Raw genomic sequence first — 27,602 nt, 5'->3', positions numbered from 1 at the left:
GGCGGAGCGAGAGAGAGGCCCCGAGCATGTGCAGAGCGCCCCCCTCCGCTCTCTGCACGCGCTCAGAGGCTCCGGCGGGGGCGGGGAGGAGGAGAAGGAGGCGGCTTCGCGGAGCCCCTCCCCTGGGGCGCGGCTTCGCGGCGGGCAATTCAAGCCCCCCCCCCGGCGCTTCCCAGCATGCCTCTCGCGCTCGCCCCGCGCATGCGCCCTTGGCGGTGATGAGAGGCGATGGCGGCGGCGGCGTTAGCGATGGGGGCGCCTTCCTCGTCGTCGGGTCCCGGGGGGGCTCCGTCGCCGGGGCGGCTGGTGCTGGAGACCCTGGCGGGGCTGCTGAGGGGGGGCGCGCAGGCGGGGACCCCCCCGGAGACGCCCCGGGGCCTGGCCGGGCTGCTGCGCTGCGCCAGGGAGGCCGGTGGGGGCGCCCAGGTGAGAGACCCACCCCGTCTGAAGGGCCTTTTCCCCTTGGGGGGGGAGCCTCCCCTTGGCGCTTCCTCCTCCTCCCCCTCAGGGTGGGGGGCCCCCGGGCCCCCGAGCATGAGCAGAGCGCCGCCTCCTCCCCCTCCGCGCTGGTCTCTGACTGGGTCCCTTCTGTCCCCCTCCCTCCCTCCCTCCCTCCAGGCGTCGCCCACCCTGGGGGGTCTGGTCAGCCTCAGCAACACCCGCCTGGGCTCCATCAAAACCCGGTGAGTCGCTGCCTCTCCTCCCTCCCCCAATGCCCCACAGGCGCCGGGGACTACAACTCCCAGCATCCCCAGCTCCTTGGAATCTGGAGCTGACCCAGGGGGTGGCTGGGTGGCTCTTCTCACTCTGCCAATTTCCCAGCATCCCCTTTCACAACTTCTGTGAAACGGGGTGGCAGGGGTCTTGTGGCCCCACTCCAAAACCAGTGCAGCCCCCTCGGGTGGACCCACAGGTGTCTCAGAATTGGGACCCAAAGGGGCATGTAGTCCAACCCCACCAGCCACAAGCTACTGGGACCTTTTTCTCTTGACACATCGTCGTCTGGCCCGGGGTTGGGCTGGATGACCCTTGGGGACCCCTTCCAGCCGTGCAGTTCTCTGACTCTGCCCTGCCGCCTGCTTTTTCTTCTCCCTGCAAAGGTTTGAGGGCCTCTGCCTCCTCTCCCTGCTGGTGACAGAGAGCTCCACCGAAGCCTTCAGCCAGAACTGCCTGGGGTGGCTGCGAAACCTTCAGCACCTCATTCAGGTGAGTGGGGGGGCAGCAGTGCCCCCCCCCGGCCCAAGAGCTCCACAGCTGCACCCACCAGCAGAAGCTGCCCTTTCTGTCCCCAGGAAGGCTGGGTGGTTCAGATGTTTTGGGTGGGCGGTGTTAGATGAGGAAGGCTGCCCCCCACTAACCTCATTTCTTCTCCCTCCCCCCCCCCAAGTCTCAGGATCCGCCCCCCACGATGGAGCTGGCCGTCCTCATCCTCCGTGACCTGCTTGAGTATTCCTGCCAGATCCCTGAGCTGGCCCGAGACATTGGCACCAACCACATCCCAGGGCTGCTTACCTCCTTGCTGGCTCTCAAACCCGAGGTGAGACCCCCCCCAACCCACCTTAGTTGGGGAACTGGGGGTGGCCTGCATTCCCCCCCCCCAAGGTGGAACAAAACATGTTTGAAGACCCACAAATTGAAAGTATTAATGGGCCAGCTTAATAAAATCAGAAATTCAGCACAATTTGTACATAAATATTAAGACAGTCAAAGTGGAATTTAACAATCAATGTGCTAATTAAATAGATTGCCCCCCCCATAATGTGACTTCCCCCCCTTTCATGAGAACACCAGAGCCTGGCTGGGTGAGGTTACAGTGGCCAAAGACCTCTTTGCACCAAGGGACAGAAGTAGACTGCCTCTGCAACTGGAGGCTCCATGAGGACAGCAGAGCTCGGCTGCTGGGTCAGGCCTAGGCCACAGCGGGAGGTCTCCCTGTGGCAGGGAGTTCCGCAGTTCAACAAAGAAGGTCTTTCTTTGATCCCTCCTGGATCTCCCTGCATCTGGCTTCGCTGCGGAGTAAAAACTCTTCCCTGACCCTTTTCTCTTTTCTGACCCCCCCCCCTTGCCTCCCCCTGGGACTCTTCCCAGTGCCAGATTGCCACCCTGGAAGGAAGCAAGGCCTGCATGATGTTTTACCCCAGGGCATGTGGCTCTTTGCGGGTAAGTCTTCTGTTTTGGGGGGCAGAGGAGCAGCACTGGGTTGCAGAATCCCCACTGACCTCTCTCCCCCACCCTTTTTTCCCCTGCCCCCCCCCCCAGGGCAAACTGGCAGCCTATTTCCTGGCTCGCGTGGATGCAGAGACACCCCACCTACAGCAGGTAAAAATGAACCTCTCTTGCCTGCCCTTCTGCTGCGCAGGGACCCCCTGCCTTGTGGTTTAAACTGGGAAAGTCCCCTGGGGGCAGGGGGGGTGTTTGTGAGACCTAGGAAGAGCCCCAGAGAGTGCAGTTGGATCAGGCCAGAGGGGCCCAGCATCCCGGCCTCCCCACCCCTGCCCAACCAGGTGCCCCCAGAGGGAAGAATCCCACCAGCAGGGCCTGAATGGCCCAGTCAGCAGCTTCGTGGCTCTTTTATAAATCCCATTTATACAGCCCGCCTTCATTCCCCAAGCTGGCATATGCAGCTCCCCCACTTTATCCCTGTAACAACCCTGTGAGGTAGGCCAGGCTGAGAGAAGCCTGTGACTGGCCCCCAAGGTCACCCTCGCCCAGCTTCATAGCAGGGGGGGCTGAAGTCAGGTCTCCCAGGCTCTAGACCCCATTGAATCCCCATGCAATCTCTGTGAGGTGGGGATTTAAACCCAGGTCCTAGTCCAGGACTCTTTGAGTGCTATGGGGATCCCGCCCCTCTTTTGGGCTGCCCCACTGATGCTCTGCCTCCTTCTCCTTCTCCCCCCCAGCTGGCCTGCGACTGCTACGCCCTCCTGCCCTCCCTGGGCGCCGGCTTCACGCAGGGGCTCAAGTACACAGAGTGCTGGGGACAGCAGGCCCACTGCCTCCTGGCCACGCTGCACAGCCTGCTGGGAACGCTCTACGAGGGCGCCGAGACAGGTGCGTCTCCTCCTACTTTTAAGGTGGATATTGCTGTTACTTGGGGGGGGTAGCAGGGCTCAGAATTCGCCAGGCACATTTTGCACCCGGTGCCAGGATGCTACCCTGGCATCTCCACCCTCTGGGGATCCTTGGAGCCGCACTGTTATCACACACTGCGACCCCCCACCCCACCCCAGCCTGTAGAGTTCTCTCAGTTCTATTTTATCTGCACAATCAGAACGAATTTCAGGAACCAAAGTGCTTTTTCTGTGCAGCCTGAGCAGGAGCCGCAAACGACGTCATAGTTAATTGTTTCCACTAGTTTTTAGCGGTTCTTATTTTTAACTGTAAAATAAGGGAGGAAGGTGGGATATAAATATATAAATATTATAAATATTATTTTTACTTTATATTTTTTATTTTATTTTCTATTTATATTATATCTTTATTTTTATTTTATTTTATTTTACTACATTTATGTACCGCTCTTCATCATAAGATCTCAAGATCTCAGGGCAGCTGGCAGAACAGGATAAAAACAAGTCAATAAGTAAAAATAAACAGCAAAATAGTAACCTCCCCCTTCCTACAGACTCATTTAAAAAGCTGTAGAATATTAATCTGTCAAAGGCCTGGCTTAAGAAGAACGTTTTCGCCTGGCACATAAAAATATATAAGGAATTTATTAATTAAAATTTAAAAAAACAGTAAGCTGGTCCCAGATTTCTAAGGTCTTCCTATACTAATAGCGGCATAAGACCTCCCTCCCATCAGCAATCGTGCTGTAGCATCCTGCACCGACGGGCAGCTTCCGGATCAAGCACGAGTGAAGCCCCACATTTGGGGGGAGGGGAAACCCAGCCCCAGCCAGGAGGCTCTTGTTTTGCAGCGGCCATATTCCCAGCAGATCCTGCTCACGTAATGCGCTCGGTCGGCTAATTTGAGGCCGGGGCGTCTCCTGCCCTTGAGGGAGCAATTAAGCTAAATGCTTTGTTGACAAGCCGATTTGACGTGTTGTGCCGAACCCGCATGATGGAAACAGGACCGGTGATGGGTGTTGACAGCGGAGGAGACAGGCGAAATCCCAGACCTCTGTCATGTTGCATGATCATTTCGTTTCACCCCCGCTGTTTGTCTTCCCAAAATCCCCTTTTCCTGGCTGTCTGGCTGCAGCCGGAAGCAGCGGCCACCCATGGGAAGTCCAAAAGAACTCGCTTCCCGAGAGGAAGAGCAAGCGGAAGTCTGGGGTGTTGCCCTGCCAGAAACTGGGACATTCCTGCATTGCGGGGGGTTGGGCTAGATGACCCCTGGCATCCCTTCCAATGCCTCCATTCTATGATTCTCCTTAAACAAGAGTCCTTAATTTTCCACTCAGCGTGTTACAGCTTTTTCTCCCATGGGCTGCCCACTACACCTGCTGCTCCGCAGATAAATATGTGGAGAGATTTTATTGAGAACTGAATTGACTCCCCCTCCCTCTTTTTTCTTTCTTTCTTTTTTCTTTTTTGATAGTTGAGTGCAGTATTGTATTCTCAGTCATTTTCTGTTTCTTCCTCCCCATTGTGTCTCCAATTTTAAAAATCTATTTCTATATGCTTTTTTATCTGCTGCGCTTATGACTTTTACTGTATTCTCTATGAGCTTGTATTGATAAAATAAAAAAAATAAAAACTGGTTTATGTCCTTGTGGTCCAGCATTTTAAAATAGCTTGCAATGGCTCTCCTTCCGTCTCTTGTGGGGGGGGGCATCTTTTAATTGCAAGAAGCACCCTCTTACCTCAATCTAATAGGGCCGAGCAATATATCGGTATCTCATCCAAAACTGGTTTGAAGCCCATATTGTGATATAGGTTTCATAATTTTTGACCTGGTAATATATCACAAATCGTGGTGGGTGGGTGGGTGTTATGCAAAAATCATAAGGAAGGGGAAACTGTGAAGCCCGTCAGTACCTCTACATAGCGCTATCTAAGTCCGAGATCCTGGTGCATCAGTATATGGCAATATTTAGCTGGTGATGTACCGTGATGTTGAAAACCAGATATCGCCCAGCCCTCTAGCTCTTACTTGAGATCAAAGATTCTTTGTGCAACATGTTCTTAATTTGGTTCTTTATTGGCACTTTAAATGAACATCTTAGACGAGGGCAGTCCAACCTCTCAGATCGCAGAACCCGCGAGCCACACGCTGAATTAAATTTCCGTATGGTGAATTGAAAGGCCTGCAATGTATTTAACCTATGCGATTCATATACTTAAATATATATCATTAAATGCAGTTAGTAGATTTAATGTATTTAATGACTGAACTGAACTAATACACAGATGTATTTGGGTCTAGGTCGGAATACAGATTTAATAAGTAAATATGCACAACAAGCCAATGTTTAAGTGCTTTAAGATGTTTCTTCTTGAATGTTGCCAAGTGCTGCACATGGGACCCCCTTGCAAGCCACTTTAGAGCTGTCCTTTGTTCTGCAGGTTGGGATAGATGACCCTTGGGGGTCCCTCTTCCAGCTCTGCAACCGCACCTGAAGGGTTCTCTCCCCCTGCTTCTCCTCCAGATCCTCTGCACTACGAAGGGCCTGGTGTGGAGATCTTGCTCCCGACCCCCCAAGATGGAGAGGCCAACTTCATCCTCCACCTGAAGCATCGCTTCTCCGGACTGGCCAAATGCCTCTGCCAGATGCTCAGGTGGGGAGCCCCTCTTCCCCCCCCCCCCCGCGCCTTTCCCGCCTTGCCACTGTGCTTGCAACCCTCTCCCCTCCCCTAAACCCAGCGCTTCATTTGCTGTTCCAGTAACGACTTTGTGGCTCCCGTCTCCATCCCGGTTCAAGACATCCTGGACCTCGTCTGCCGCGCCCTCAACATCTCCTCAAAGAACATTGTGAGTAGCCAAGGGGGAAGCGTTGGGGTCAGGGGTGGGCGGGCAGTTCCCCGAGCCGAGGGGGCACACAACCGAGAAGATCCACGGTGGAGAAGATCTCTTCTGGGGGTGCCCAGTGTTGGCCTCACTCAGGGCGCCGTAGTACCAAAGGTGACCAGAGTCTGTCCCTGCGAGCAAAGCCCCTCTCTGCTGCTCCTGGGCTCCTTTTGGCCCCAGAATCCTACGTTCTGGAGCTGGGAGGGCCCCCCCCCCCGCCCAACCCCCTACAGCTGAAGCATCCGAGATGATGGGCATCTTGCTTCTTCTGAAAAGCTGCCATGGAAGGGGAGCCCCTCCCCCTCTCGAAAAGCTCCTTCTGTCAAGAAGGCCTTCCTGGTGCTTAGTAGGAACCTCCTTCCTTGTCACCAAAGAGGGGCTGGAAGAGAGGCCACCAAATGAAGGGAAGGTAGAATTCCAGGGCAAGGTGAACCCCGTAGGTAGCGTTAATTCCTCTAATTGGACCTTCTGCATCCAGTGCAGTAGCTAACGGGTATGCTCCTTAAATTGTCATTTTGTACATGGATGAATGCTTTATTTATTTACGCAAAAAAATATATGTAAATTACTTACAAGCTTACATTTAAGGAAGAACAAAGTTTAGCAGAATTTTAATTATATGTTGCTGTAATACGTTAATGTCATAATGCATATATGTGTATATACATGTTACATCATCAAAATTATTACTTTGAGAATTGTTATTTCTTTTGTAATGATTTTACTTTTTTGCAATGGGTTTTTTCAATATCACTTGAAAACTTAACACTTAAGAAATGACAAAACTTAGTAGAATTATTGCTGTTATTATTGCTAATAATAATAATAATAATAATAATAATAATAATAATAATAATAGTAAAAATGCAGCCTAGTAGAATGGATGGTAATGGGGACATTCATCCATTGACATTGGTCACTTTATAATGGGGGGATTGGGGGCGTTTTTGGCTTCTTTTCATGCTCCGCCCATCTGTCAAGCTTTGCTTTGCTTGCACGGCTGATGGGGGGGGTGCTGCTCCCTTCTGACCCCCCCTCTCCCCCTCCCTTCCAGAGCTGGTTTGGCGACGGCCCCCTGCGGATGCTCCTCTTGCCCTCCGTCCACCTGGAAGCCCTGGACCTCCTTTCTGCGCTCATCTTGGCGTAAGTCCCGGGGAGGGGAGAGGGCGTTGGGGGACCGGGTTCGGGTCTCTGCTCCTCCACATGCAGCCGCTGGGTCATCTTGGGGTAGTCACACTTCTCTGAAGTCTCCCAGCCTCACTCACCTCACAGAGTGTTTGTTGTGGGAGAGGAAGGGAAAGGAGATTGTTAGCCGCTTTGAGACTCCGTCGGGTAGTGATAAGCAGGATATCAAATCCAAACTCTTTGTCTTCTTCTTCTCTGCTTTCCCTTTGCAGGTGTGGCCCCCGCCTGGTGCGCTTTGGGGGCACCTTCTGCCGCCTCTTCCCCCAGGTCCTGACCACGTGGAGCAGCGGGCGAGACCTCTTCCCCCCCGGGCAGGAGCGCCCCTATAGGTGTGTGGGGAGCCGGGGAAGAGGAGGGGGCCCTTGCTGCTCTGGGCCAGTGCATACCACTACCACCACCCGAAGGGGGACCTAGAGAAGTAGGGAGCATTCGGGAAGTAGGACCCCCAGGTACCCCATAGACAGGAATTTCATTGTTCACATCCCAGCTTTTCGAGCAGGCGGCGTGTTCATGGTTCTCCCCACAACACCCCACAAGGGAGTTTCGGCTGAGAAGCAGCTGCCAGCCCTTGAGCTCTCCCAGCGTGCTTCACAGCCAAGTTGGGGGATCTGGGCCCTGACATTCCTCTCCGCGATGCCACACTGTCCCGAAAGCTGCCTCCACCCCAACAGCCCCAGCTGCTGCCTCCCCTGCTTAGTCCAGCATTAGCGACACCCCTGCAGGGTTGCCTCGGTCAGGCCTTCCTCTCTCTCTCTGGGCCTCTCCTAAGTGGGCCTCCCTCCTTGGAGGTTTTTAAGCAGAAGTCGAGTACCCGCCTGTCAGGGGTTCTCTGGCTGCGATTCCCACATTCCAGGAGGTTGGGCTGGATGACCCTTGGGGGCCCCTTCCAATTCTACATGGCCATGAAACCAGCCCCGGGTGGGGGGTGGGGCCTGTAAGGCTGCCCCCTCCTCCAGCTCCTCTTCCTTCCTCCTCAGTGCTGTGCGGACGCGGCTCTACGAAGTCCTGGATCTGTGGGTCCAGACGGCTGGGGCAGCCTGTGGCATCCTGCAGGGACCCAGGACCCAGAGTGAGGCCCTGCTGGGTCACCTGATCAGCGACATCAGCCCCCCGGCCGACACCCTCAAGGTGAGCCCCCCGCCCCATGAAAAAAGAAGTATTGGAAAGGGAAAAGAAAATGAAGGGCTGCGAGACACAGTAGGAAATATTGTTGAACAGAAAGTGGAGTTGATAGTTTGTTGTACTGACTGATGGTTTTAAATAATTATATTTTCATCTAGTACTGTACATGGAAAATCATCCCCTTTTGTAATTTTAGCTAATATTTCTCCGTTTCTGCTTTCTTTCTTTCTTTTTCTCTCTCTCTTTTCCTCTCCTTTTATCTCTTACTTTCTTCTGCTTCTTTCCCCTCTTTTGCATCTTAGGTAGCTGCAATCTGGTTGTATTAGGGGAAAATCTCGATTGAAATTTTATGTGAATGAAGTATTGGAGCTGCGTTGATGAATTCTCTCCCCTCCCCCACCTCCCTCCTGGCCTCTCTCCCTCTTTTTTAAATAATAACAACAATGATTACTATTTTGTCATTTGTGCCCCACCCATCTGACTGGGCTGCCCCAGCCACTCTCCATGGCTTCCAACAACTATAAAAGCATAATAAGACACCAAAAACTTCCCTATCCCTTTTTCTCTCTGCCGCGGTCTAGATGCGGGACAGCCGGCCAGGCTCGGATCTGAAGCCCAGCGCTCCCAAGAAGCCCAAACTATCTGACATTGGCACTTTGGGATCCCTGCACCCCAAGCAGGACTCCCAGGCCAACAGCAGCACCTGCTTGGCGGCCTTGCGAGGTAAGGGCCGCATCCTGCAAAGCGCTGGGGGAAGGAGAGGAGGGAAGGGGCTGGTCCCCTCTATCTTCACCGCCTCTTTGGTTTGGGGGGGGAGATACTTCTTCCCTTGCCTGTGCCCCCCATTTCCCTCCATGGAACAGAGGTATCTTGGGGTGTCCCACCATTCCGGGGGTGCCTGCCTGGGGGGAGGGGGGGCATTCTGCAATAAGCTGAGAGGCAGTGCTAGAAACCCAGATATATCAGCAAATTGCCAAATGGCAGCTTACATCTCCATTGTGGTTGCCACCGGGGAATGTCTAGGCCAGGGGTCAGCAACCTTTTTCAGCCGTGGGTCAGTCCACTGTCCCTCAAGCCATGTGGGACGCCAGGCTATATTTTGAAAGGGGGAAAATGAACGAATTCCTCTCCCCACAAATAACCCAGAGATGCATTTTAAATAAAAGAATACATTCCACTCATGTAAAAACACACTGATTCCCGGGCCGGATTGAGAAGGCGATTGTGCTGCACCCGGGCCTTAGGTTTCCTACCCCTGGTCTAGGCACCTTTCCTGCCCCCACCCCCAGTGGAGTTTGTTGTACATTTCATTTCTACACTCCTCTATGTTTTAAAGAGGAAATCTCAAAGTGATTCATCACATGAAAACAATCCAGAATAAAACAAATTAAGTCTTTCAGGAAAGTATTTCCGATCCTTCGATCCACAAGGAAAAACAAACCATTTACCACTCTCAACTGGAGTTACTGAAGAACCAGAAAAATAAAAAACTCTGCAACCTTTCCAACCTACAGGCCACCAATCAAAACAAGATCAACAACATTGTCAATCTTTCACAGCAAACACTCAGCCCAGCTGAGGAATCCGTCCTTTCACGGGGACTATCATTCTGCCCTGCCAAATCCCAACACATGATTCAGTTCTGCGGGGACCTGGAAGCATTTTTCCGCCGTTTACGCCTGAAGGAGTATTTTCATCACACACAAGAACAAGACAAAGTAGAACAAACTACATCCCCACAACACAACACCTCTCAACTTACTGGGGAACAACCATCACCCTCCAAACGCATCAATGAACAGAACATTGACCACCAACTACCACCGAAAAGAAGTTACACAAAAAGGGACTCCACATGGACCCCTCCTGATGGACGCAATACCACACTAGATCTGTACATCGAATGCTTCCGCCACAGAATCCAAACGGATGTGACCAGAAAACACCATCGCTTACAACAAAATCTAAACCATGCTGAAAGGAGAGCCATAGAAAATCTCAGGAACAACCCAGACATTATAATTAAAGAGGCAGACAAGGGTGGAGCTGTCGTCATCATGAACAAAACTGATTACATCCAAGAGGCCCACAGACAACTTTCCAATACTGCCTTTTACATGAAATTGGACTCAGACCCCACACAAGCATACAAAAAAGAACTGAACAAGATTATTAAGGAGCTACCCCTACACATCCAAGAACAGATCCTCACAAACACACCAGCGGAACCTCGGCCAGGAACTTTCTATCTTCTACCCAAAATACACAAACCAGGAAACCCAGGACGCCCCATCATCTCAGGTATTGGCACCATTACAGTGGGTGTTTCCGGCTATATGGACTCTGTTCTGAAACCATATGCTATCAGTGCTCCCAGCTACGTACGTGACACCACAGATTTTCTGAGGAAAATACAATATTTGAACAATCTTCCTAACAATACTATACTAGCCACTATGGATGTGGAATCTCTATATACCAACATCCCACACAATGATGGTTTACAAGCCATAAGGAACACCATTTCAGATAAAACCACAGCGGACTTTGCTACCAAACTCTGCCACTTTGTCCTTACCCACAACCACTTCAAATTTGGTGATGACCTGTTCCTCCAGATCAGCGGCACAGCCATGGGCACCCGCATGGCCCCACAGTATGCCAACATCTTCATGGCAGATTTAGAACAACGTTTCCTTAACTCCTACCCACTCAAACCTCTCCTGTACCTGCGATACATTGACGATATTTTTATTATCTGGACACATGGACAACAGACCCTGGAAACCTTCCACCAGACATTCAATGACTTTCACCCCACCATCAACCTAACAATGAACCAATCTATGCAAGAAATACATTTTTTGGACACTACTATAAAAATACAGGATGGACGTATAGACACCACCTTATACAGAAAACCAACTGACCGACAAACATATCTACATGCTTCTAGCTACCATCCCAAACATACCAAACAATCCATCGTATACAGCCAGGCCTTACGTTACAACCGCATCTGTTCCAACTCTACAGACAGAGAATCTCACCTAAGAGATCTACAGCAAACCTTTTTAGAACTAAAATATCCACCTGATGAAGTTAAACAACAGATCAACAGAGCCAGACAGATACCTAGAGAGAACCTGCTGCAAGACAGACCCAAAAAAGAAAATAACAGAACACCACTAGTCATCACATACAGCTCCCAAGCTAAAACAGTACAACGCATCATCAGAGATCTACAGCCTCTCCTGGACAATGACAGCTCCCTTTCTCAAGCTCTGGGAGGAAGACCTTTCATTGCCTACAGACAGCCACCCAATCTTAAACAACTCCTCACCCACAATAATACAACCACCAGACTTAACATGGACACTGGTACCAGAGCCTGCAATAAACCCAGATGCCAACTTTGCTGCCACATACACCCAGACAACACCATTACTGGCCCCAACAACATCCAACATACCATCTCAGGACTATTTAATTGCTCATCCTCTAACATTGTGTATGCCATCAAATGCCAACAGTGCCCTTCAGCTCTCTATATTGGACAAACAGGCCAAACCCTACGCCAAAGGATAAATGGACATAAATCTGACATCAGGAACCAGAAGACAGAAAAACCAGTAGGAGAACACTTCAATCTCCCAGGACATTCTATACAAGATCTCAAAGTAGCTGTCTTACTACAAAAGAATTTCAGAAATAGACTGGAAAGAGAAGTTGCTGAATTGCAACTTATCACCAAGCTCAAAACCATGGAGGGACCTGGTTTGAACAGAGATATCGGGTTCTTATCTCATTATACATGATAAGCGATCTTCAGCCATCTCAACCCTTGCTTTTTCATGCAAAACCATTTGCAGTCGTTTGCGGTCATCAACAGCTATCAGTCAGTCAATCACCCATTTCCACCACCCTTCTGAGTGATCCCCCCTCCCCATCCCCACCCCTCCCCACCCCTTCTCTACATAAGTGCCTGGAAACTTCCATTTCACTGTATCTGAAGAAGTGTGCATGCACACGAAAGCTCATACCAAAATAAAAACTTAGTTGGTCTTTAAGGTGCTACTGAAGGAATTTTTTTATTTTACTCCGATCCTTCTGTAAGGGACATTTTGCTTTCCCCCATTTTTATTTACAGACTTAATATATAGAGCTGCCCCATAGCAGAGGAGTCCCTACTCAGTCCTGAAATTCACTGGATGATCTGGGAGTCGGTCACCTCCTCTTTGTTTGCCAGGGGTTGGGCTGGATGGCCCCCTCCCAAGCCTGCAATTCTGGGGTTCTCCCTGGATGTTCTGCCTTTCTAATGTTTGTGATGCAAACTGAGCCCTAGAAGGGAGCTCCCCATAGAATCACAGAGCTGGCAGGGGCCACGAGGGCCATCTGGGCCAAACTCCTGCAGGCAACTTTTTGCCCAATGTGGGACTCGAACCCACGACCCTGAAATTGAGAGTCTCACGCTCTACCCACTGAGCTATCGCAGAATCCTAGCGTGGCAGAGCTGGAAGGAACCCTCCAGAGTCGTCTAGCCCAGGGCTCCCAAAGAACTTAAGTACCACAGACCCCCTGTTTTTCTAAAGCCAAGCCATGGACCCCCTAACCTGGAACCTGAATGGGGCCGCAGACCCCCTGGGGGACCCCCAATTGGGAGCCACTGGTCCAGTCCAATCTATTGTTTCAAAAAAGCTTCAATAGGAAATGAATGCTTAGCAGTGGGGTGGAGAGGGGGCCGGGCATGGGGCTCTGCTTTCTCCAATCCCCCTCACCCCAAACTCGCACACCCCCGACTAAACTGTCCTCTCTCCACCCCCACCCCCCCAGGCCTGAGCCGTGCCGTCCTCCTCACCGGAAGCCTGATGAAGGAGCAGGTCCACAAGGTGAGTGGGGGGTGGGCTTCCTCCAAGGGGGAGGGGGCTGTGGGGGCAGCCCTGAGGGACTTGGGGGTCTGGGCTACCAGGCAAGGGGGTGGGGTGGAGTGCGAATCCTGGTGGCCGAGCCCAGTGCTTGGTTTCCGGAGAGATCCTTCCCCTCACAGCGCTGTGGTGGTTTGCCGGTGGCGTCTCTGCCCCATGGAGCTTACAGTGCGGGAAAATGATGCAAAGAAGTTTGATGGAGGACAAGGGGAGGGAGAAGGATAATTTCAGATGTGATCTGTGATCATTATTACTACGTTCAAATCTGTTTATGTTGATTGCTGATTTCAATCCCGTTGAATATTCTAAATAGCTTCTTAAATAAACAGTAACTGTTTTATTCTCTTTGTGAAGCTGCTTCAAGATTGATTTCTTTACAGTCAGGTGGTGTATAAATTTTATGAGATGAAATAAATGAGCTGTCCAGCTGCTTTGTTGTTGTGGGGGGTTTTTTGGTCACAACAACCTGAAGCGACTTTTTTATTTGTTGAATTTATATCCCTCCCTTTTTGGAGAGATGAGAGGGCATGATAGAATAATAGTCAGAGCAGGGCAGGGAGTCTGTCGGTTCCCTGTCTGCCTCCTTTTGCTCATGGTGGGGAGCAGGGGGAGCCTCCCTGCGCTAGGGAGGGTCAGGAGGATCCCCCAGACCGTCTTGCGCCCCCCCAAGCAACTTCTCTTTATCCTTTTTCCTCCCCCCAGAGGCTGCAAGAGCTGGTGGTCCCCCTGCTGATCCGCCTGGGTCAGGCCGAGACCCTCCCGGGGTCCCCCTACGCCAGTGCCGCCTGCCGCAAGGAGCTGCACCGCCTCCTCCTGGCGCTGGTGCTGGCCCCCCCACCCTCCTGGCCGCCCCCTTTCCACTGCGCCCTCCGCTTGTTCAGCCAGGGGCGCACCGACCCCAACCTCCAGGTGAGTCTCTCTCTCTCTCCCCCAACATCCACTTGGGGTTTGGCCCACAGGGAAGAGCCCCCTTCCCCCCCCCTCCAGCCCAGTCTCTGCCCAGCAGGTAGACTGCCTCCCGGCCTGGAGGTTCCTGCTGAGCCAGCCCATTCCTCCATCCCCCTCTCCTTTTTACCATTGATTTGTTTCAAGGGGCTTCGCCAGTCCTGGAGGCAGGAAGTAAACCCCCTGGCTGGGCCCTGTTAGGTGTTTTTAAGAGAATTATTCATAAATAATACAGGGTGGTTTTTAATGTTTTGAGTTTTTTGTGTTTTAATACGTTGTTGAAAGCCTCCCAGGAGTGGCTGGGGCAATGCAGTCAAATGGGGAGCATAATGGTAATAATATTATTATTAGAAAGTAAACCAAGGTAAGGAAATAGCTGCTACAGTCGGTTGGAAGCCGCTTAAGGTTGGGCTCGATCCTTGAGCTTGTTGCTCCAGAGCAGCACAGAAAAGGCCCACTCCCCCCCCAGCCTGTTGGGCTGCTGCTTTAGTAGGTTTTCTTCTGCGATAAGGGGGGGGGGTGAGTCATTGTTGACGCAACCCCAGTTTCCTCCCTCCGTTCACCTAGAGTAGGAAATGGCCTTTTCTCCCATTCGGAACCATTTCTATGTTAGCTGCAGCAGTGAGGGTGAGCGTTATTTCTTGTTCATTTTCCAGAATAACATTTTTTGGATAGTGCGGGGAAAACATTGCAGGTCCCGAGGGTGTAGGACATATATTGGCCTGCACTGATTTCCCAAATATTTCTCTTTGGGAACAATTCCGAAAGACGTGCTTTATTTAATCCAGGTCTCCAGCCTTTGTCTGATCTTGACTGACCTATTGAGTTCAGTCTATAAGGTGCTAAAATACCATTCGTAGGCAGTTTTGAAATAGTTATCCTTTAGCCCCAGCTCCCTGAATTTCCTGGCTACCTGAATCTCCCCCCCACCCTATTTTCTCCTCTATGTATCCTGGTTCTGGTTCTGATCTAAGCTCTTCCTTTTGTGCAAATGGGAGATAGATTTCCCATTTGTCCTCTCCCTCCATTTCCCCATATCTGTGCATCAGAAAGGAGACCGCACCTCTAATTGTACTGTAATTATTTGCATGGTTTTAATGGGTGGGTGTATAGTTTTAATTCTGTGGATGTTTAATCATTTTTTAATTATTGTTTCTCCCCCACCCCCTTAAGTTCTCAGCCTGCTCTTATTTTTATCTGTTAAATGAAATTGAGTCCCGTTAGGTATAAATAACTATATGTATAAATAAGGATATCATGTAATCAGTGTTTTGTGGTTTCATCTTGTATTTTTATGTTGGGAAGGGTCCTGAGATCAACAGATGAAAGGCGGTTTGCGAATTAAAAATTATAATAGTAATAAGAAAAAATGTAAGAATGAAAATAAGAATGAAAATAATTTAGAAAATGCCCCTCCCACCCCCCTCTTTCAAGGCATTTATTTCCCTCCTCCCCTCTGCAGGTCTCTTCCTTCTGCACGGAGGCCCTGGCTGTCTGCAATGCCCTCCTGCACCCCAGGGTGCCCTCCCTGCAGCTCCCGCTGGCCGTCCCCCCGGGGGGTCCCCAAGCACCCCCTCCAGGCCCCTCGGAGCTTTCCCCCGCCCTGGCCTCACCCTTCCGCCCGGCGCCCCCCGCCCCCTTCTCTGCCCCCCGCCTCCTCCTTCCTCCCCCCGGCTCCTCGGCAGCCAACCCCCTGGGGCTGCCCCCACCGGGCCTGGCCTCGCCGGCCCAGCTGCCCCCCCGCCTGGCCCCCGAGGAGCCCTCCCTGCCCACATCCCCCGGGGCGGCAGAGGCGGCTCTGGGCGCCAAGCTGCGCCGTTCGGTCTTCGTCCACTACGACAAAGAGGAGGAGGAGGATGTGGAGATCTCCCTGGAGAGTGACTCGGACGACTCAGTGGTCATTGTGCCCAAGGGGCAGCTCAGCAAGGGCCCTGGGAGCGCCATGTTAGTGGCGGCCACCCCAGCCCAGATCCCCACCCCACCTGCTCCTCCGCCGGCCCCGCCTGCACCCCCTTCCCCCCCACCGGCCTCTGAGGAGACCCCTCCGGAGCCGCCTGCCCCACCCCTCTCCCTGGTTGTGCCCCTGCCCTCTGCCCCCGCCGCTGTCCTGGCGCTTCCAGCCTCCCCTTCCCCTGCAGCCCTAGACCCCCCATTCTCCGCCTTGGTGGAGGAAGACCCCACCGTCATCAACATCAACAGCAGTGAGGAGGAAGAGGACGATGAAGACGACTACCCGGAGGATGAGGAATACTTTGAAGAGGATGAGGATGAGGTGCACAGGGGAGGCAGGGGCCAGTCAGATGGAGGGCATATTAAGGATTATGTTTTATTATTATTGCCAGGCAGTGAAGAGGCAGGGCTTGTGGGGCGGGAGGTGCTGTGACCCTGTGGGTCAAATTCATCCCTGCTTTCCCCTCTGGGGTAAGGATTTTACTTCACCACCACCAGGACATTACCCAGGGGAAGGGAACACCTTTAAATAAAACTCAGAACCAAGGAAATAAACTCAAGTCCAGCAGACCCGTTAGGGACCCAGTTTATTATCTGCTCTTGCAATAGGACAGAGCTCAACTTAACTTTGCTTATATAGTAGCTGCAAACGGATCACGCACACAGAGCCATGAAAACCAAGAGCCATCAAACATTGAGAAAAGTTTACAGGTCATGGGATATAAAACACGCATGGCTCCCTACCGGTTTCTGCTCCCCCCAAGTGCTCAGGCCACGTGGGTCTCGGTTGTCGCACTTTCACCCCCAAACGTTCCCATGGCAAGGCTGTTGACATTCCAGCCCCTCCCTCACATCTCGGGAAGCTTCAGGAAGAGGCTGGGTTGCCAACTTGAAATATCGACTTAGGAAAACATCATCATTGGCTGTTGGTGCCACTTTGAGGCTTAGATAGCAATGTTAGTTTATGGCCTAGAGAGCACAAGGGTTGTAAAATGTCGGCACGCAGGAGCCTCACAGAAATCATTCCCTGATGGATTTCATCTTGAGGTTAAATGCCATTAGTATTGAAATATTGTTTTTAAAATCAAAACCAGACACCTTTGGTCTCTAATGTTTACATCCTCCTCAAGCCACAGCTGTTAGCCACACACCTGACAGGTGAAGACGGGGCTTGCTCTGGGCCCCGATTCGTGGTTGCGGGATGAGGGCAAGCCTAGCCATGTTTCTTTCCCCCCTGGGTGGCAAGGGGTTGGGCTGCATGACCCTCAGCGGGGTCCCTCGCAAGGTAGCAAACTGCCCTTTGCTGGCGTTGGGTAGCTGCCCTTTGCTGGGTGGCCATCAGGCTGTGGTTCCTGCGCACAGGTTGGGCTGGATGGCCTTTGGGTGTCCCTCTCCCAATTCTACAGTTCTGATTCTCTCCCTCCCACCCTTTTTTTTTTGCTGGCTAGGAGGAAGAATACGACGAAGAGGACGAGGAGTTTGGGGAGGATCTGGAGGAGGACGAGGACGAGGAGTTTGACGAGGAGGAAGGCCTGACGGAGGAGGAAGAGGATGAGGAGGAAGGCCTGACAGAGGAGGAGGAGGAGGAAGAGGGGGAGGAGGAGGAGCGGAAGGTGCTGCCCCCACTGCCGCCCCACCGGAATGACGAGGAGCCACCGGAGCTCTTGCCCATCAAGGATGAGCCCCCCAAGTTGGAGGAGGAGGAAGAGGACGGCGAGGAAGACGAAGAGGCGGCCGCCGGGCTCCTGATGGAGGTGGACGAGGAAGCCTTCCACCCCCCAGAGGAAATGGGAGAGGAGGAAGAGGAAGGAGGCCAGCCGGAGCGGGACCCGGGGGAGGCAGAAGGCCAGGCGTCTCCTTTGCGGACGGCTGAAGGGCAGCCCCCCCTCCCCAGTGCGGCCCCCCTGCCCTCTGTGAAGTTGGAGGAGGAGCAGGGCGAGAAGCAGCCCCTCGAGGAGGAGGAGGAGGAGGAGGGCCCTGCGGCTGCAGCTGCCCCCCAGACCACATCTCCGCAGGGGCAGGAGGAAGAAGAGGAGGAGGAGGAAGTGGTGGTACACGAAGGGGGCCGGAGGGAGCCAGGAGGGGCGGCCCCCGAGGCTGCAGCGCTGCGGGGAGAATCAGAGAAGCAGGAGCCACTGCCGGACGAGGAGGTGGGCATGAGGGGCAGGGTGGGAAGAGAGGGCACAGCTGTCTCCCCGCTCTGCACACGTGGGGAATAATACACCTTCGTTATCTGGATTCTGTACGGGGAGCGATAGTGGAGCTCAGGGTGTGGCGTTGAAGTTCCAGGGGGAAAGGAACCTGGGACAGCTCAGTCGGTAGCAGGAAACTCTTCATCTCAGGGTCGTGGGTTCGAGCCCCACGTTGGGCAAAAGGTTCCTGCACTGCAGGGGGTGGGACTAGGTGCCCCCCCCCCCGTGGTCCCTTCCAACTTCTCAATTCTATGACTCCATTATGAAGGCATTACAGGTGGAGGAAGGGTTTTGTTTTGTTTGGTAAATTTGTAGACCTATAGATCTCAGGGCATTCGCAGGGTAAAATTACAATCTAATAAACGCAAAATGCGTAATAAAAATAAGAACAATGATCGCTTGGGACCCCCTTCCAGATACTCACATTTCTCCTGTTCTGTCCTCTGTCCCGGGTCTCATTTTCTCCCCCCCCCCCCAAGAAAGGGCAAAAGAGGGAGTGAAATAATATCAGTTTACAGCTGATTCTTCTCTTTCCAAATTAAGCTGTTTGTTTGACTTCTACACGGTGCTGTTTTCTATTTATTCATTTGTTTTGCTTCACAAAATCTCTTCGCTGATCGATTGTAGAGGGAAAAGCCTCAAAGCCGGAAAGGTTTTCTCAATGAAACCACATAAAGATTTTATGAAGCAAATAAGTAAACCTCAAAGTGGTTTGCAAAAGGGTGGTGGTTTTGGTGATGATGATGATGATAAATTGTCAATCAGAAAAATTTGCAACAGCAACAACGTTAAGGCTTTTGAACAGTTAACACGGCAAAAAACCCGCATGAACTTCGTAATGTGGGTTGTTGTCTGAAAGTAAAAAAATTCCTTCAGTAGCACCTTAAAGACCAACTAAGTTTATATTTTGGTATGAGCTTTCGTGTGCATGCACACTTCTTCAGATACCAAAAGAAGAAGTGTGCATGCACACGAAAGCTCATACCAAAATATAAACTTAGTTGGTCTTTAAGGTGCTACTGAAGGAATTTTTTTTATTTTGCTTCGACTCAGACCAACACGGCTACCTACCTGTGTCTGAAAGTAGTTTACCTGTGAGATCGCTTTGCCCCACATGCTCCCACTTGGCCGGTTCTGCCGGCGGATCTGGCCCTGCCGCTTTTGTAAGAACTGTGGCAGCCCCTGCCCTTTGGAATTCCCCGCCTCTTGAGATCAAGCAGGCGCCTTTGCTGTACCGCTTTCTGGTTGGGGAAGCCCACCCAGAGAACCTTTAGCAGGAGAAGGATGCAACCAGGCCGCTGTGTCGTGGAATATTTTGACGGCGTTTTGTTTTTTTAAGAGCACAAATTGTCATTAAGAACAATCTAAATAATCCTGGCTAGACTTTGGATGGCAGAAAAAGTCCTCTCTGGGGCGGCGGAGAGTCTGGAGGGAGGGGGGGTGTCCAGGGCAGGTTCCTCAAGAGGAAGGCTCTGTCTGCTTCTGGAGCTGGGGTGGTTTATGGCCGGGGGGGGGGCATGTTCTGCAGTCTCTCCAGCTTTGGAGGGAGCAGCGAGGGGCCTTGCAGTGGCAGCTGGGAACAATGGTCAGACCCCACTTGGGGCCCTGGGTCCAATTTTGGGCACCCCAGTTCCAGAAGGATATTGCTGAGAAACGAGAAGGTGTGCAGAGGAGGGTGAGCAGGATGGCGAAGGGCCTGGAAACCCAGCCTTATTTAAGAGGAACAATGGGGGGAGATGGAGAGGTTTAGCCTGGAAAAGAGGAGACATGAGAGACGTCTTCCAATATCTGAAGGGTTGTCACAAGGAAGATGGAGCGAGCTTGTTATCTCCTGCTCTGGAGGGCAGGATCCGAACCCATGGTTTCAAATTGCAAGAAAGGAGATACTAAAAATTGAGGCTTTTCTGAGGGTAAGAGCCAATCAACGGCAGAGTGAATGGAAGGTGACGGGCTCTCCTGCCTGCATTGGAGGTTTTTTAATAGGTTGGATTGCCTTCCGTCAGCGATGCTTCAGCTGTGATTCCTGCATTTCAGGGGGGTTAGACTAGATGACCCTTGGGAAAGTCCCTTCCAACGCTACAATTCTGTGATTCTCTAAGGCCTGCATTCTGGGTTTACTCTGTGTGTACGTCTTTTTTTAGACTGAGTGCAGAAATGCTGTCTTTTTTGCCGGTCTTCAAAACTTTGTTCAGCTAAGCACCCAAATATATTTAACAGGCGCTTTTGGGGGGGGGGGATACTTCAGATAGGCGGTGGGCGGTGGGGTGAGTTGGCATACCAACAATGGCAATGAAGTGATCCCACCTAATATTCTTCCACAGCAGGGCACAGAAGTGGATGAAACAGAAGCCATGTTGGCTGACTTTGTGGACTGTCCCCCAGATGAGGAGAAGGTGCCGTCCGAACCCAGTTCCTGAGGGGGTGCTGGAACCGCCGTGGTCCATGGTGGTAGGCGAAATGGGGGCTGAGAAGAGTGGCCCTGTGATCCCTGAAACAGACGCTCCCCGCTGTGCGCATCACTGCCTTCTGGATTTAGAAGCCTCTATTTTCTCTTTTTTATGTGTTTGTGTTTTGGGGGGGAGGAAGGTTTTGCATTTGTTTTTTTAAAATACAAAAGACGTTCAATAAAATTTCTTTATACTGTATGTTCACTTTGGTTTGTGGTACAACCGGGGCAAAGGCAACAGGGCGAGTTGGACCCATGTGGGGGGATCAAGGTGGAATATTTATGCTGCCCCGGACGGCAGCATCTGAATGAACGGATGGAAAGAACGAGCGGGTTGGACTAGACCCTCGCGAGTCCGGCTTTCCTGTGTTCCAACACGTGTGCACTTGATCAGTAGACAGATCCTTTTTTATATTGTCACTCCGTGAAATAAGAGGCTCCGTGAAATAAGTTGAGCTTGGTGTATGAAGGATCAGCTTAAAGTTCTGCAGCCAGCCGTCTCTAGCATCCTGCCAGACCTTCCATTGAATGCTGCAATCGAGTGTCGCAGGGGTAGCTTGGTGTGAAGGCCACAAACCAACCAGATCAGCTCAAGCTTCACCTCTACCCAATGCATGGCACACACACACCCCACCTCCCAGCCAGTATCAACAAGCAGTGGAATCACCTCCAATGGCTTAGACCAGGCATCCCCAAACTTCGGCCCTCCAGATGTTTTGGACTACAATTCCCATCTTCCCCAACCACTGGTCCTGCTAGCTAGGGATCATGGGAGTTGTAGGCCAAAACATCTGGAGGGCCGCAGGTTTGACATGCCTGGCTTAGACTCATTAGAGGTGCTTGTCAATGTGTGTGTGTGTTATATGCAAAAATCTGCCCGTATTCCTTATGGGGTACACAAGAGCCCTTATTGGGTTCTCCATCGGTCGGAGAATATAACAGAGGCCAACCAGATAAGTTTGAGAAGCAAAGCCTTTATTTTTGCTGTTGCAACAGGGTCCTTCCCCTCACGCAGGAGAACAAGGAAGGAACCCAAAACAAAGGTGCCCTGCCCTTAAATAAAAATTTGAAATTGGTTTCAGCCCAACCCCCCCCCCCCCGAAGCATCACCCATACTAGATTCATCAGAGGTACATCATGAAGGGGGAGGTCTGGTGGCAGTAATCTGAGCCTCCTGGACCCTGCCCCCAAAACTTAATCAACAAAAAAGGAGATATTTACTGTTAGGGAATTTTATAGGGGGGGGGCACCCAAACGAGGCTTCATTTGGGAATCAAGATTGGCACAAATGCCCTCAAGGGGACCCCGTCTGATCCTACAACACCACTCTAGCACCAACACGAACCCCTCAAGGTCAAGCCCTGTGTAATAAAGGCTCCCTTTCCTACCCTTTCTCTGTTGCCTGAGACTCTATGTAACCATATTTCTTGATGAATGAATACCGTGTTTCTGTATTTCTAAATGAAACCCCCTTTTGCGATTCTGGCCAAGGGCTCTCAGGGATGCAGGGAACAGCCATAATCCTTTAAGCGAGAGGTCACGTAGCCAGGGTGGTGCTCCTCTGCATATCCATAATCCATTCAGGTACCATCTCCTGCCATTCCCGACCCTCCGAAGCCAGAGGCAATACTCACACCTGGACCCATTGTTTTTCCCCACCAGGTACTCAAGGATCCCCTCCCAGATACTTACTGGTACTTGCTTAACAATGTCCTGGGACATCGTGCATTGTTACCTTATGTTAATCCTCTTTACCTCCTGTCTACCTGTATGCTAATGCCCCTTGCACCTTCCCTTTTCTGACGTTTTACCCTGTCACAAGTGATGTATGTATGATGCTTTCGATGTGCATTATGGGATGGTGGTGGGAACTTTTAAAAGTTCTTGCAGCCCTGTTCACGGTGTTCAGTCTGGCATTGAACCTGCTGCGCAGTAATAAACCTTGCTGTTTGCTCGTGGCTGGACTCCTTCCTTTTATACTCCGCAACGACCACAGGCCCTTGCCTCTTGAGCTGGGTGGCTGAGCATTCTCCACCCAGAATTTTGCCCTAACATTTACATTTCCCTGTTTCCCAGCCAAGTTAATCACACCCTTTTGTCTGGCACTCAGGTATCAGGATGCCAGGGATTATCACTTTAATTTCTGAGACAATGAGAAGGTTCCCCCCACCCCCCTTTTTACTTGCAGAGGAACACCTGGTCAGAGAGAGTCAAAATGGTGACAGTCAGGCCTGTCTTCCTGTGCTGCTTCAGACATGTGCCTGTACATTCATGTACATGTTTATGAACAATTATTATCATATATATATATAAAACGTTAAAATTATTACATGTGTATGATACAAAATTTAATACAAAATATGTATAGTACATACCTAATAATATGTATAACACTGAATACTTGTCAATCATTTTTATTTATATTTATGCATTTTTTAGGCAATTCTACACACATTCCCCCCTCAAAAATAATAATGACACTTGTCCCTATTGAGATTAATTTTGTTAGCTTGCCCCCAGTTCTCCAATCTGTAATGGTAATCTTGAATCCCGATTCTGTCTTCTGTGCCATTACTTGCCCCTCCCACTTTGGTGTCATCTGAAAATTGGATGAGGATCCCCTCAATTCCTCCATCCAAGACTGTTTATCGGGAGATTGAGCAACAACAGGCCCAGGACAGAACCCTGTGGCATCCCACAGGTCTATTTTTCTGAGATTACAAGGAAACATTATGCTGGAGCCAAAACTCTTAATTTCATGTACATTTTCCTGGGGTCTGGACTGGCAGTGGCAGAAGAGGAGCGAGACCTTGGCATCATGGCATAAAGCTCAATGAACACACAGACCAAGCACGTAGACCCAGGATGGAGGAAGCTTGTTTTCTCCTGCTCTGCAAGGTAGGACTCAAGGAACAGACTCCTTTTGAGAGGTTGTGGACTCTCAGAAATGACATTTGTGTGAGTGGAGTGGGTAGGTGTCACGAAACAACACCACAGCCAACCACAAATGAACAACCATATCCCAGGCCAACCCCAACACAAAGGAACACAAACGAACCGCAGAGAACCTACACAAGCGACACTGGCAAAAAACCCCACATATACTAAGCAAAATAGAAACATCGCCACCCGACCCCACCCTCACCTATCTTCCCCCATCCACCTCTTTTTCCCTTTTCTTCCCAATGCCTCAACAAATGAAACTGATATGTAAAAACGTGACGAAAGAAAGTGCATATATTTTTGTACATCAAGAAATTCTTTAATAAAAAAAAAGTAAAGAAATGACATTTGTGGAGTTGGAAAAGGTTCAGAATAGGGCCACCCAAATGACCAAGGGGGAGGCCGACTTTCCTATGAAGAAAGGTTGCAGAGTTTGGGGCTCTTTAGAGATAGGCAAGTGAGAGGCATCTTGATGGAAGTTTCTGACTTATGAGTGTGTGTCCCCCCCCCCTTAACACGGGAACTCAAGGGCACCCATTGAAAGTGAATGTTGGAAGATTCAGGACAGAAACACTTTCGGCAGTGCAGTTCAACTGTGGAACTGCCTGTCGCAGGAGGCAGGGATGGACACCAGACGGAGAGGGGGACGCTGGGGGCGCTGGCTTGCCAAGGGTTAAAAGGGACTGAGTGAGATTCCCAGAGAGGAGAGGAAAGAAAGGCGGGTGGGGTTGGGGGCGGGTGGGGGAGAAACTCCCGATCCAAAGCCCCTCCCTCCCTCTCCTCGCCTGCCTACAAAAGGAGGAGGGACGGGGCCTTTGTCTCTCTCTTTTGCACGTGCTGCATCCCTGGCGCCTCCGGGAATCCGGTGAGTCTCTGATCATCTTGCATAGGGAATATTGGGGAGAAGAGGGGGGTCCCTGGGATGCAGAGAGGGTGCAGGGGGGACCCCCAAGTCAAGGAGCAGAGGCTCCCGCCCCTCCTCTCTGCAAAGCCCAGGAGGGGTGAGGTCACTCTGCAACTCCGTTTGGGAAAGGAGGGGTCTTTGGGGAGGGAAGAAAAAGGCCTGAAAATACCCCCCCCCCCCCGACTGAGGAATCAGTCCCATTTACTGATAGAGGTTGTAGGGAGACGGAAATATTTGGACAGAAAGCATACTGAAGAAATAAAAAGGAAAGCCTGACTGTTAGAAGAGGGGAGGGGGGCAGAGAAAATAAAGCGCTTCTTGGTGCGGTACAGAGTCAAGCCTGTGGAACTCCCTGCCCCAGGAGGCAAGGCTGCGACCAGTGCAGGGAGGAGGAGGGGCTCCTGGTGGATTCGGGCACAAGGGCTGAGCTCTTGTCTCTCCTTCGATGCTTCTGAATCCCAGTTGCTGGAAAAAAGCGGGGGGGGGGCTCTTGTGCCCCAGTCTTGCTGTGGGGCTTCCCATTGAGGCCAATATGAGAACAGGAGAGGGGACTCTAGAGGGGGCCCCAATGGCCTGATCCTGCAGGGTCCCTCTCCTCCTATATTTGAGCATCTAATTCTTCCTGCCTAAGTGCAGAACCTGATAATGGTCCCAATGGAAATTCATTTTGTTAGCTTGCCCCCAGTTCTCCAATCTGTAATGGTAATCTAATCTTGAATCCCGATTCTGTCTTCTGTGCCATTACTTGCCCATCACAGCTTGGTGTCATCTGATAATTGGATGAGGATCCCCTCAATTCCTTCATCCAAGACGTTTATGGACAGATTGAGCAACAACAGGCCCAGGACAGAGCCCTGCAGCCCCCCAGTGGTCACAAATCTATGGTGCAACCTCATGTGGGGTACAGTCGCCTCTCCTCATGTAGGACATTTGAGGAGTTGGGAAAGGTTCATAAAAGGGCCGCCAAAATGATCAAGAGGGTGGCAGATTTTCCTATGAAGAAAGAACAACAACAACAACAACAACAACAACAACAACAACAACATAATAATAATAATAATAATTCATTCCAGTAGCACCTTAGAGACCAACTAAGTTTGCCATTGGTAAAGAAAGCTTTATCATGACCTCACCACTAGCTTTTTCCTGCAAGACCAATTGCAGTCTTTAACAGTCATCAACAGGTTTACCACTCCTATCAGCCCATCACCCATTCCCGCCACCCTTCTGAGTAATACCCCCACCCCCACCCTCTGACTATTCATAAGGGTCTGGTGACTTCTGTTTCAGTGTATCTGAAGAAGTGTGCATGCACATGAAAGCTTATACCTATGACAAACTTAGTTGGTCTCTAAGGTGCTACTGGAAGGAATTATTATTATTATTATTATTAATATTTTGTTTTGACTACGTCAGACCAACACAGCTACCTACCTGTAACTAGCACTATGAAGAAAGGTTCCAGCGTTTGGGGCTCTTTAGTTTAGAGCAGTGGTTCCCAATTAGCTAATTACTGAGGACCCCCTAATTTTCAAAAGCCAAGCCTGCCCTCGAGAAAGTGGATGGAGAGTTCCATCTCCTAACAGTGGAATTCAAGGACATCCAAGAAATGGGAATGTTGGAAGATTCAGGACAGATAAAATCAGGCACCCCCAACCTGCGGCCCTCCAGATGTTTTGGCCTACAACTCCCATGATCCCTAGCTAACAGGACCAGTGGTTGGGGAAGATGGGAATTGTAGTCCAAAACATCTGGAGGGCTGAAGTTTGGGGATGCCTAGATAAAATAAAGCTCTTCTTCACGCAAGGCAGAGTTCAACTGTGGAACTCCCCAGCGCAGGACCCAGAGATGGACACCAGAGGGAGAGGGGGGCGCTGGCTTGCCAAGGGTTAAAAGGGACTGAGTGGGATTCCCAGAGAGGAGAGGAAATAAGGGTTTTGGGGGGGGGCTCTGAGCAAAAGCCCCTCCCTCTCCGCCCCTGCCTCTCTCTCTTTTGCAAGTGCTGCATCCCTGGTGCCTCCTGAATCTGGTGAATCTCTGCTCATCTGGCAAAGGGAATATTGGGGAGAAGAGGGGGGGTCTCAGGGGGGCAGGGGGGAACCCCCAAGTGAAGGAGCAGAGGCCCCTGCCCCCCTCCTCTCTGCAAAGCCCAGGAGGGGTGAGGTCATAGGAGCTCTGCAACTCCGTTTGGGAAGGGAGGGGTCTTTGGGGAGGGAAGAAAAGGGCCTGAGAATAACCCACCCACCCCGGCCAGACTGAGGAATCAGTCCCATTTAATGATAGAGGTTGTAGGGAGAGGGAAATATTTGCACAGAAAGCATACTGAAAAAATAAAAAGGAAAGCCTGACTGTTGGAAGAGGGGAGGGAGCAGAGAAAAGAAAGCGCTTCTTCCTGCGGTGCAGAGTCAAGCCTATGGAACTTCCTGCCCCAGGATACAGGGCTGGGACCAGTCCAGGGAGGAGGAGAGGCTCTTGTGCCCCAGTCCTGCTTGGGGGCTTTCCATTGAGGTCCCAGTGGGAACAGGAGAGGGGACTCCAGGGGGCCCCACTGGCCTGATCCTGCAGGGCTCCTCTCCTGCTCTGATGCTGAGCTCCTCAGCTGAAGTGAAGCTTCCCCCCCCCCCCCCAATGAATCAGACAAGGCAGTATCTGGACTCCTGGCTGACACTCATGTGCCCATTCAGACATGCAGCTGCTCAGGTGTCCAGAGGATCTTTAGAGACTGAACAGAAAGCCCTGCTGAGCATCACTGGAGGCCTCTCCATCCAAGGAAACCGAGGCTGGAAAGAGGAGCAGGATCCCTTGGAAAGACTCTCTCAGGGATGCTTGAGCTGCATTGCAGGGGGTTGGGCTGGATGACCCTCAGGAGCCCCTTCCAAACCCACAATTCTAGTTCTCTAACCCTCAGCCCCTCTATAGGGAAGTTTTAAAATGTTTTGAAATGTTTTTATATATGTTGGAAGCCGCCCAGAGTTGCTGAGGGAACCCAGTCAGATGGGTGGGGTGTAAATATAACAACAACAACAACAACAACA

At 51.3% G+C, this 27,602-nt stretch overlaps 1 protein-coding gene and 1 non-coding gene across 3 annotated transcripts; one reads left to right on the top strand and one right to left on the bottom strand.

Moving 5' to 3' along the window:
• Positions 1-82: 82 nt before the first annotated feature.
• Positions 83-20,919, top strand: PELP1 (proline, glutamate and leucine rich protein 1). Of its 2 annotated transcripts, none has more exons than XM_088655983.1 (18): positions 83-426; positions 619-683; positions 1,101-1,206; positions 1,388-1,537; positions 2,089-2,160; positions 2,260-2,319; positions 2,901-3,051; positions 5,597-5,726; positions 5,832-5,919; positions 7,010-7,098; positions 7,353-7,469; positions 8,118-8,268; positions 8,844-8,985; positions 13,096-13,151; positions 13,890-14,096; positions 15,595-16,404; positions 17,531-18,232; positions 20,599-20,919. In XM_088655983.1, the coding sequence occupies exons 1-18, from the start codon at positions 229-231 to the stop codon at positions 20,689-20,691; spliced, it is 3,387 nt and encodes a 1,128-aa protein (XP_088512109.1). In that variant the 5' UTR covers positions 83-228; the 3' UTR covers positions 20,692-20,919. The 2 variants fall into 2 exon arrangements, with proteins under 2 accessions (XP_088512109.1, XP_088512108.1); XM_088655982.1 differs by having other exon boundaries at positions 20,596-20,919.
• Positions 12,683-12,758, bottom strand: TRNAE-CUC (transfer RNA glutamic acid (anticodon CUC)). Its single transcript has one exon. It is a non-coding gene; the product is annotated as a tRNA-Glu (tRNA).
• Positions 20,920-27,602: the final 6,683 nt, after the last annotated feature.

Source organism: Zootoca vivipara, chromosome 12, assembly GCF_965207765.1.
Source record: "Zootoca vivipara chromosome 12, rZooViv2.hap1.1, whole genome shotgun sequence".
NCBI classification, from domain to species: Eukaryota; Metazoa; Chordata; class Lepidosauria; order Squamata; family Lacertidae; genus Zootoca; species Zootoca vivipara.
This window is presented reverse-complemented; position numbering and strand designations above follow the sequence as displayed.

Excerpts from the sequence above, each read along its gene's own strand:
- PELP1 (XM_088655982.1), top strand. The coding sequence starts at position 229 with ATGGCGGCGGCGGCGTTAGCGATGGGGGCGCCTTCCTCGTCGTCGGGT. Across the intron at positions 3,052-5,596 it reads CTACGAGGGCGCCGAGACAG|ATCCTCTGCACTACGAAGGG; the intron begins GTGCGTCTCCTC and ends CTTCTCCTCCAG. Across the intron at positions 8,986-13,095 it reads CTGCTTGGCGGCCTTGCGAG|GCCTGAGCCGTGCCGTCCTC; the intron begins GTAAGGGCCGCA and ends CCACCCCCCCAG.